This window comes from Xyrauchen texanus, chromosome 24 (assembly GCF_025860055.1).
Source record: "Xyrauchen texanus isolate HMW12.3.18 chromosome 24, RBS_HiC_50CHRs, whole genome shotgun sequence".
Classification (NCBI taxonomy): Eukaryota; Metazoa; Chordata; class Actinopteri; order Cypriniformes; family Catostomidae; genus Xyrauchen; species Xyrauchen texanus.
In genome coordinates this window covers 42,554,884-42,565,507 of record NC_068299.1, presented here as the reverse complement: position 1 = coordinate 42,565,507, position 10,624 = coordinate 42,554,884, and the positions used below count along the sequence as shown (strand labels likewise).

The 10,624-nt window shown below is 37.2% G+C and overlaps 1 protein-coding gene across 1 annotated transcript in view; it reads right to left on the bottom strand.

The window, feature by feature from the left end:
• Positions 1-3,808: 3,808 nt before the first annotated feature.
• LOC127617642 (polyribonucleotide nucleotidyltransferase 1, mitochondrial) overlaps positions 3,809-10,624 on the bottom strand; it is a 28,131-nt gene continuing 21,315 nt past the window's right edge. The window contains exons 22-28 of the mRNA XM_052089651.1: positions 8,930-9,013; positions 8,751-8,834; positions 8,551-8,657; positions 4,873-4,928; positions 4,704-4,782; positions 4,549-4,596; positions 3,809-4,240 (exon numbers count right to left, since the gene is read on the bottom strand). Coding sequence (XP_051945611.1) covers positions 4,091-4,240; positions 4,549-4,596; positions 4,704-4,782; positions 4,873-4,928; positions 8,551-8,657; positions 8,751-8,834; positions 8,930-9,013 — 608 coding nt within the window. The 3' untranslated portion in view covers positions 3,809-4,090. The remainder of the gene's footprint in view (positions 4,241-4,548; positions 4,597-4,703; positions 4,783-4,872; positions 4,929-8,550; positions 8,658-8,750; positions 8,835-8,929; positions 9,014-10,624) is intronic.

Genomic DNA, 10,624 nt, shown 5'->3' with positions numbered 1-10,624 from the left:
CTACAAAACGGGGCCAATTGTTTCCAATATGCACATTTGGGTAAAAACAAAACCTTATTAAAATAAAAGCATATATTTATCTTCATTTGTTCTATATTTTTGTAAACAATATATTATTCATATTAATGAAAGGGAGATTAAAAGGGTGATGTTTTATATATTTGAAAAACCTTACTCTTTTAATCACTTTATTATGTGTTTTGTTGTCAGCTGTATGATTTTGTACAGTAAACAACTGATAATTGAAAGGTGGATATATACATATACAAGTATATACACTTTAAATAGTATATACTCTTTAAAGGGATAGTTCACCTAAAAATGAAAATTCACATCATTTAATAACCCTCATGCCATCAAAGATGTGTATAACTTTCTTGCAGTTGACCACGCTGCCCAGTAGGTGGCGATATTGAATAATGTGAATTGCCAACACACACACACACACACACACACACACACACACACACACACACACACACACACACACACACACACACATCAAAATATTGTGACACCTGACACACACACACAAACAACCATATCAATAAAGAATGTTAAAGTGGCGATTTAGAGTAAAAAAATATGATTGTGCACACAAATTAACAACTCGCGAGTAATGACAAGTCCCATACATGTGAAAGTTATTTTCTACACACAAGTCGGTTTTGACACTCAGGGGCGGGGCCCAATCCTTTCTTTTAACAAATGCTATTGGCTGCTGACCAAATACTGTATTGATTGGCTGCATCTCTTCGAATCTCTCGTGATTGGCTGTTGTTGGACGAGAACAGACAGAAAGTAGGAACTTTTTTTTTTTTTTTGACAAGAAAAAACATTCAAAACTCTCTTAGTGGCGAAATAAGAAATATACATCAATTGGAACAATACAATTATTGTCAGTGTAAATGAAAGAAAAGCATCCCCTACACAATACTGAACAACAAAAAGCAAACAACAAGGGGGTATTGGTTTAAAAAAAAAAAAAAAAAGTCTCGAGATCAAAAGGCTTGAGAAAAAAATTTAAATATTAAAGCGATTTTTTTAAATAAAAGCATCCTTTTGACGTAGCATACAAGTGGATATTTATCGAAACAATTGTCTGGATATATCACTACACAGCTTTCTTGCAATTTTACTAGACTTTACTTATTTCAGTGAGGAAAATACAATTTATCATCATTCATAAACCATGAAAAAGAAGGCTTCGAATATCTCCACTTACTACAATGAATATGATATTTACCCATGAGGACAATCATATTAACCAAATCAGAAAGGGATGAATCTACATTATGGATCCATATAAAAGAGAATGTGTGATAAGTCAAACATCAGGATGTCATCAATCTTAAATGACAGCCAATTATGTAAATCAGTCCAGAAGCTTTTGCCCATAGGACATACAAAGAACAAGTGTTCCAGAGACTCATCAGCTGCCTCACAAAATACACAGGGATCTACTTCCAATTTAAACCTCTTTCTAAGAAAGTCAGCAACCGGATATATTTTATAAATTATTTTAAAGTGAGTCTCTTTGACTTTAGGGGAAATGGGCCATTTGATGAATTTGAAATGTGGTTTATCTATGGACAAGGCATAAATATTTGGAATTTGTACACACAATCCTCTATTATAATCCAAAAACATTTAGTTATAGAAATACATTTGTTATAACATTTTCTGTAATGTAAATTACATTCATTAATTACTAGATTTGATAAGGTTGGTGAAAGTCTTATTCTCACATACATCAATGTGTTTTGGATTAACGGTAATAACGGTATTGATTTACACATTTTATTATATTCTCTATAAGTGCGGTTAAGATTTTACTTGAGCAGAAATGCAAAATGTCCCAAAAAGTTACCATTATCATCTAATTTATCATTCACAAACACAATACCCGTCTCATACCAATCACTTTTAAACAATGATTTCATATTAATTGTAATGACCCTGTTATTCCATAGGGTGGATCCATGGGGAGAAAAGTTGTGGGTAAATATCATTTTACAGTATTGGAGAAGTTGTTTCTGGAAGTTTGATAATTTAATAGGAATCTTAGATACCTCAATCACATTATAAAAGAAATTCAAGCCCACCTATTTTATTAAATAGAGATCTAGGCATGTGAAACCACATAGAGTAAGGTTGTGATAAGTATGATTTCAACCATTTACTCTTAAATGCCCCAAACATTGATTCAAAGTCCATGGCATTGATACCACCCTTATCATTCTCTTTCACTAACTGTGATTTCCTAATATAATGGGTTTTATTTTTTCCAAAGGAGGGAACTGGGAAGATTGGGAATCGGATGATGGCAGACAGTAAAGAGGTTATGGTTTCTTTCTAAATTCCTCCTTAATTTCTTTTTAGCTGTAAGATGTTTTGTGCGTTTGTATATGTGTGTGTGTGTGTGTGTGTGTGTGTGTGTGTGTGTGTTTTCTGTCTTTGATAATAACTGAAAATAGGTGGAAATACAGAACACAGCAAGGTGTTTAGTGAAGCTGTTGAGAGGTACCCTGAATGCAGGTCCATCTAACGTTAATGTTGAAGGGAACGTTAGTGTTTCACAAAATGGTAAGTGTGGATAGCTAGATGTCAGATAGTTCCCAGCTTGTTTGTGTGGTAATGCAAGGGCCATCCACTACTCATCAGCCTCTACATGAATTCATTATATAGATGAAATGCAGGCTCAGAGAGGAAGCCAGTCAGGCCCTGGGACCCTTGGGGCTGGGAAAGCAGAGCAGGTGCAGCAGAATAAGGCCAGGTTATAAAATCAAGTGTACATAAAATATAATATTATTACAGGAATGTCTCTCTGAAAAGTTTGATTCTGATTTGTCAGTTGCAACATTATATGACCGATAATGATCGTCGTCAGCAAGGCTTTATAATGATGCGCATCCGGCCCTTCTTTCATGTCTCCTATCACACTTCAGATGGACGCGCTCTTGTTTTATTCAAACGCAGCTAGTGTCATCTTGCCTCTCATATATATATATGTATGTGTGTGTGTGTGTGTGTGTGTATGCACAAAACATCTTACAGCTACAAGAAATTAAGGAGGAATTTAGAAAGAAACCATAACCTCTTTACTGTCTGCAACATCCTTCCTACTTTCTGTCTGTTCTCGTCCAACAACAGCCAATCACGAGAGATTCGAAGAGATGCAGCCAATCAGTACAGTATTTGGTCAGCAGCCAATAGCATTTGTTAACAAAGGATTGGGCTCCGCCCCTGAGTGTCAAAACCGACTTGTGTGCAGAAAATAACTCGCGCGTGTGTGCAGAAAATAACTCGCGCGTGTGTGGGACTTGTTAATTTGTGTGCACAATCATATTTTTTGTGCTCAAGTTTGTGATTTGCAAGTTCTGCAGATTTAAATTTTACGTGCGATCTGTGTCATGGTGCTCACACTGTTGAAATTCACTTGCGCGCTGTGTTTATGCGCTTGCGCTGTTTTGTCCAACATGTAACGCCATATTTCCCAACCTTGAGCACAAGACTTTAAAACTGTATACGGTAACGGTCAACCCTGTTACACTTCTGAAGTCATTATTGTATCCAAACATTTAAAAGTATTTAGCTTGGGATTACACTATTTGTTAACACTTACATGACTAAAATATATATATATATATATATATATAAAATACTCTGTAAATCTCCTTAGCAAAACTGGACAAGGCACCCGTTTCATAGAAGTGCATATTAACAACCGCAGTTCTGTATTCTTAATATTGCCAATCGGTTCCCAAAAATAACTGTAACCATTCAAAAACAGCAGGTGACTGAGATTCACTGTTTATCATGATTTTACTGTAGCACTCGACCATGAAGACTTTTTTTGTAAGTGGTCACTGCATAAACGGCACAGTATAAAAATTATTATTATTAATACTTAATTATCAACAGCTCAAATTTGATTTTCAATCCAACAAAATGTTGACGGATTCAATTTGTTTTATAGACTTGTCAAACATGACGTGTAATACGCAAGTCAGAGTTGTGTTTGTCACATAGTGTTTGGAATAAGACCATTTATTATAAAATACACAATGTACAAAAGTTCATGATGAGTTTATGAGTCCGAGGAGTGCTCATGAGGTGTTGCTATGGAGATGCTGTGTCTGTCACTCAAGGTCTTGACGACCGTCGCCGTGGGAGACTGAAGGACTTTACGAGACAGTCGCATTCGGCCGTCTGTCGGGTCACGGCCAAAATACTTAACCTGGAAACAGAAAGAGTTCAACTCAGTCTCACAGTTCAAGGGACGTGCGAGTGATGTGCGTGCAGAATGAAAAGATGTTCTTTGACTCTGTTAGTCTGGTACATTTCTGGAAACAATATCAATTGTGCATGTGTGTGTGTGTGTGTATGATTAGTATGATCTCATAATAGAGAGCATTTGATTGGACAGACAAACTTGTAAGAGACTGGACATTTAAAATCATTATAACAGCAAATATTCTTTGTGTCCATTTGTCAGAGCTCATAGACACATGTTGGTTTGATGAGGTGTTTCAGGAACATGTATACCTGGATCTGCTGTCCAACCTCCAGTCTGAGAGCACTGGGGTGTTTAATCTGAAATAAAAACACCAGCAATGATCCTCAGAACTGTACAGAGCATCACTTATTTCTCCATGATCTCAGATCACATGCACAAGAAGTGGAGGAGGATTTGTATTCACCCGTTTGTGGTCGAGTTGGGAGTTGTGTAGCAGCACAGCGCTCATGTTCGGATACAGCTTCACCATCACACCGATGTCCCTGAAAACATCATCGGAGTACAAGCTCCATTACTGAAGAAGGGCTCAATCTTGATCATCACTTCAAAATGAGCGATGCAGAGTGTGTTACCTGATCTCTGTGATAGTGGCCGTGTATACGGCACCAAACTCCAACTGTTCTTCTTGCTACATGATACAAGACAGAAAATATCAGAGCAGAAGAGAGACCAAACAATCCGACAGACACAAGCTCATGAATGACTCAGTATCTTCAGTCAGTGTGAAATCATTCACTCTAGATCAACTGCTTCAGGATACAGATTTACATGCAATACAGAAACAAACTTATTAAATCACACAAAAGTAGCAAACAAACTCTTAAAGTCAAACAATGAAATGGATTCAATAATAAGCAAAATGATTAACATGACAGCGTGAAAAGGAGTGAGCAAACGCCCTGCAACTTCTTAAATGAAAGGCTTGAAAGGCGATTCGTCAACACTGAAACCTGACATGTCCAACTGTAATGTGTCCATGCTTGCCAATGGCGAGGAAGATGTTGCGACTGGTCCACCCCGTAGTGTTGTTGATTCTCCTGCATTTAACACCCTCTGAGATAGCGGACACTGTATCATTAGAAACTAGCGTGTTCTGTCGCAAACTACAGTGCTTCGCTCTAGTCAAAAATACCGGTACCCAGGTACCAAGTCGGTACTCAAACAAAAAATTATTTACGGTACCAGAATTTCTGAATGTACCGAGTACCGGGTCTACCCGGTACCCACGCAGAGGCGGGAACTTTCGAACGCTCACAACAAGCAAAAGATTGCGGCAAGCAAAGCTGCTGTTGCTGCAGAGTCTCAACTGAATCATGTCGAAATGAAAAGTGGGAAAAAGGCAGGTAATTTGAGGCTGATGAAAAGGGAAACATCATAGATCAGCAAAAACCTATTTGTAAACGCAGCTTTCACAATTTTCTGACGAAAGGAGGAAACGCATCAAACTTAATAAAGCACATGAAAGACAGACACCCAGATTTATTCAAGCAAATTAGGTCTTTAGGTCTGAAACGTTTAGTCGACATTATCGACATCGTCAAATAAAAAATTGATGAGAAAAATGTTCGTTGTCGAATAGCCGTTTGATCTCATTTAACGTAACATGAAATCACATCAAACTGTAACAATATCGCATGAGAGCAGCAGTTCACGCCTGATGGAGGAAGAATTACAGATCAGTCCAGATGCACTCGAAACTTTCACAGTTTATTTTATGTAGATCCAAAAGTATTAGGGAATGATTAAAAAAAGTACATTTAGAAGCATGTACCGTTGTGGAATAAGCGGAGGCGGAGCTCTTTAAAGGAAACATCCCGGCGTTACAAATGCAGTTATATTTAATGTGTTATTGCTTTATTAAAGATCATGTTAATAACTATAAACTCAGAAACTGGCATTTCTCTGTGTGGTCGGTGCCTCTTCAATGAGTTGCGCGAATGTCCCGATCTAATGGGGAGAGATTGAAACTTCACCAGCTGTTCCAGGATATGAATACTTGATATCAACAATTACATTGCTACTAGTAAAAATGTTAATTTTTGATATCTGAAAATGTATTTCTGATATCAATATAATTTCACATATCTAAAATGGCTTTCTTACTAGTAACAATCACATTCATGATATCAGAAATGAGCATTGTCACTAGTGAAAATGGAATTATTGATATAAAAAAATGAAAATTGTTACTAGTAGCAATTCAATTGTTGATATCAAGAATAGACATTTCAACTAGTGACAATTGAATTCTTGATATCAAAAATAAAGGTTTTTACTAGTACAAATTGTATTTCTGATATGTGAAATTGGAATATCAGCAAGAAATCAGTTCTTGATATCAACAATTGATTTTGAATGGCAGCGTATGGTGACATTTCACTAGTGAAAATACAATTACAGATATCAAGAATTATAGTTTTTACTAGTTGAAATACAATTCTTGATATCAATAACTATCATTTTAACTAGTGAAAATTGAATTGTTGATAATAAGAATTCATATCATGGAAATGAATAAAAGTTAAAACAGCTTGCCAAAGAGACTCCGCCTCGGGGACGCTCATCCCTCGAGCATGCACGCTAAATGCAGCTAGATTAGAACGCGATTGCTTGCGACATATTTAATCCTACTATATGTCACTGTGCATTTCTTATCGTGAAGAAAATTGCCAATATGCAGCTTTATTAATAAGAGAGCACTTTGCACATTAGTTTGGAAATTGTTTTTTTATTCATTCTATTTTATCCTTGTTTATATAGGTTTTTTTTTTTTTTAGTACTTGGTAAAAACTTAAATTATAAGTTGAAGGAAATCTTATATACGTGTTCAAAAATACTTTAAGCATACATTCAGTTTTGTTATAATTAAAAATTAATATTTAAATTAAAGTGTTGCTCAATGGCATATTTCTGTTCTTAGTTCAGCTGTTAATGTTTTGTAGACTTTGTTAATTAAAGAGTGTTGTTTAGTAACCTGTTTTTGCTTTGGTACCGAAAATGGTATTGAGTACCGTGAAATTTCACTGGTATTGGTACCGTGACAAAACTACTTCGCTCTCACCATGTTACCCTGCAGAAAGAGTACATGTTAGCCAATAACATGGCAGAGTCAAGCTCGAGGGCCTTGAGTTCTCCCTGCAAGTCCAACGTACCTAACGCTTCTGTGTGGAAGTTGATGCCATCACGAAACCTGAATGTTTCTCATTGCCACGCATGGACTGCATGGATCAGGTGGGCTTTGCCAGGTTCATACTTTCTTAAAGGATATTGGGAGGTACTTCTGACCACACACGCCTTTGTTACCCCAGATACCTTCCTAAGTCTTGATATTCGGCATGTTGATCACACAGGCTACATTCCCACGGCTTGCTACTGTCATTTTGGAAAGTGTTCCTGGGTGTGAAGCCAACCTGGACGAGGTGGTTTTACACAGTTCAACCTCATCAGAGCATCTGTCGAATTAAGCAACTGTCCTGTGCATTGTCAGAAGCCAATGTGAATTCAGCATGGCGACTGTTATAAAGTGTTGGGGAAAATCAAGTCCGTCCTGTGCAAGCAAAAGTACAAGGCATCTGCGAATTTCCCGAAGAACGCAGGGAATTATGGCACTTCTTGTGTGTGGTTGGACATTACCACACCTTTTGTCTGCAAGTCTTCTGAGGTTTGTTGTTCACTGCTCTGGTGCCAACCGCTTGATCCAGTGACATCGCCCTCCAGGAGGGAGTCAATGGTTTATATTGTGTCACTTCTCTAAGTTCACAGTTTCTCTGCTTCTGTAATTCTAAGTGGGGAGCAGAGGTGCTACAGCAGTTTGGACTAGTGTAGTGTGGTGGAGAGGGTGTGATGACAACTGCAGTTGTAAGTGTGCAAGTTTTTCTTGTTTTTTTGTGATGCCAACTACCAGCAGCTGTTGTGTTTTGCCTTTCCCCTGAATAAATCAAAATGAGCCTGTTGCTGCGATTGGCTGGGCTGTGTGATAGACCAGCCGAACACATGGAGTAAACACTGGGACAAATATAGTGTTAATATTAGCCAATGAATTTGAACCAAATGCCGTGATCTTGATTGGACATACAGTCTTTGAGGTCAACAACAAAAGATTTGGAAAGCGTTATCCTGTCCCTTTTAAAAGTTGATCAGATTTCATTTTGCTATTCTGACTGTCGTTGCGTCCCTGCAGGCTGTGATCAGAACAGACCTGTAAATTGAGAAGCACTGCTTTAACTGTAACGCCCAGCTGATCTACGTACATCATCTTTACAGATCTCTCCGATGAACTCCTGTGCTTCGTTCATGGCGCTGGGTGTCGGGGCAAACACACAGAATGTCTCCTCGTCCACCTGACTAATCGTCACACCTAAACAATATAATGAAAGTTAAGATTGATTTCTGCATTCACAGTGAAGAGTGCTCAAAGTCAACTGATGAAGATTCAGATCCAGGAACTGACCTGTCTGGGCTTGTAATCTGCGTAGATTATATCCTCCTGGACCGACAAATCGAGCTCTTCTGGATACAGGCACCTTCACATTCTCTGTGGAAATTCTTCAGTCAGCATCAGAGAAACACAAACCAGTGCAAGAATCTTAAGAGAAGAACATCATCATCATCATCTTCACACCAACGTACCAACAACCGGCCCATTCTCCTTCCTGGTGCTCCTCGCTTTAGATATCGTCTTGTTCATGATGCTTAAGATCTCTTTTTTGGCCACTAAACATGAAAACATTTCCAATGACATGTGGTGAATAAAAATTCAATACAATAACAAAATTCAGATGGAATACAGTGTAAGAGTTATAGGGTTGTCGAATAATGCCGTGTACAGTGTAGAGCGCAACAGTCGGGTTCTGGAAGCCAAAATCTCATTCATTTCTCATTTGATTTATAATCCTTTAAAGACAGATCTACCATGAGCTGTGAGGTTGTTCATCGATGGTATAATGTTCTGTTCAAGCAGCAGTTCACGTTGTTTCAACTTCAGTTGTTAAATAATTGTGTTTAATAGCAGAATTCCTGCTGAAGAACTACACTACCCATAATCCTGAAGAGAAACAAACCACCAATCAGACAATCAAAAGAGCGCTGCAGCTCCGCCCACTCCCAAGATTCACTGTGAAGTCGTATCTGAATATTTGTATGAATATATTGTTTCTAGAATTATAAATCAACAACTTTAAATCAATAGTTTAATATTTTTATTTCGATTACATCATTTGCAATGCTTCATGGGATTATAGTTCATTATCTCATTAAAAGACATAAAGTGCACAGTTTTGTATCTTGGTCATTAGCAGGGTTCCCACTTTTTTCAAGCCACAATTTGCCAGGACATTTTATGGATCCAAAAAGTATAATATTTAAACTATGTGTGTTCATATAAATCTAGCTTTTATTTTGCAATTTCTGTGTGTTTTTGACAGAAGTTTCTCACCGCCAGATAATAGTGTGATAATGAATCCCCATAAAGCAGTCATTTAATTAAATAAATACAGAGTCTGTATGTGCTGTGCACTTCAGAGTGCTCTCTGTCTCTGTCATCTCACACACAAGCATACACATGATGATCATGATGAGGTGTTTTCAGTGTATGAGCGGCCGGCTCTACACATTCATTGTGAAGTGTGCATCACTTTCAGATTATTTATTAATTCAATTAAATCAGACACATTTTAGTTAAAATTATCACACTAGGACATATCACAATTTTAAATGTATCATCCAAATACAGTATGTCATATTCCATGACATTCTGCGGTTTATTGCTAATGCCAATGTTAATGTTGTAACTGCGGAATAAGCTGACTCCGATCGATGAATGACTGAAAATGTATACACATTTCGAGATGTTAAGGCCGAATAATCAAGCTACGAACCCAGTGTGCATTTGTTTTGTTTTTAAAATCAATGACTGTCATCATTGTTTAAAGTTATAACTCACAGGGATGCAAACTCATGAGGGTCCAAAAAGTTGAGACAATCACTAATCCATGGACATGTTTTCGGGGGTTATTTATTTTTAAAATTATCTGCACAATTGTGTACAATTAACTGCAAAAATAAAGAGTATTTTTGTGTGGCTTGCTTCTGTTTCACAAATTGTTAGTTAGTTAAGTGTTATTTCCTAATGGCTTATGCCTTATAAGAATATTCCAGATAGATTCAGTGCTGAGTAAACTTCTAGAACTTTCTAATAATATAAATATTAGTATAAATACAGGGGCCTTAAGCCCACCAGTTCAGTTTGTTTGTCCTTTGTTTATCTCCTATTGTATTACTTTAGTATAAATACATGTTCATTTGGATTCATATGTTGTTTTTTCC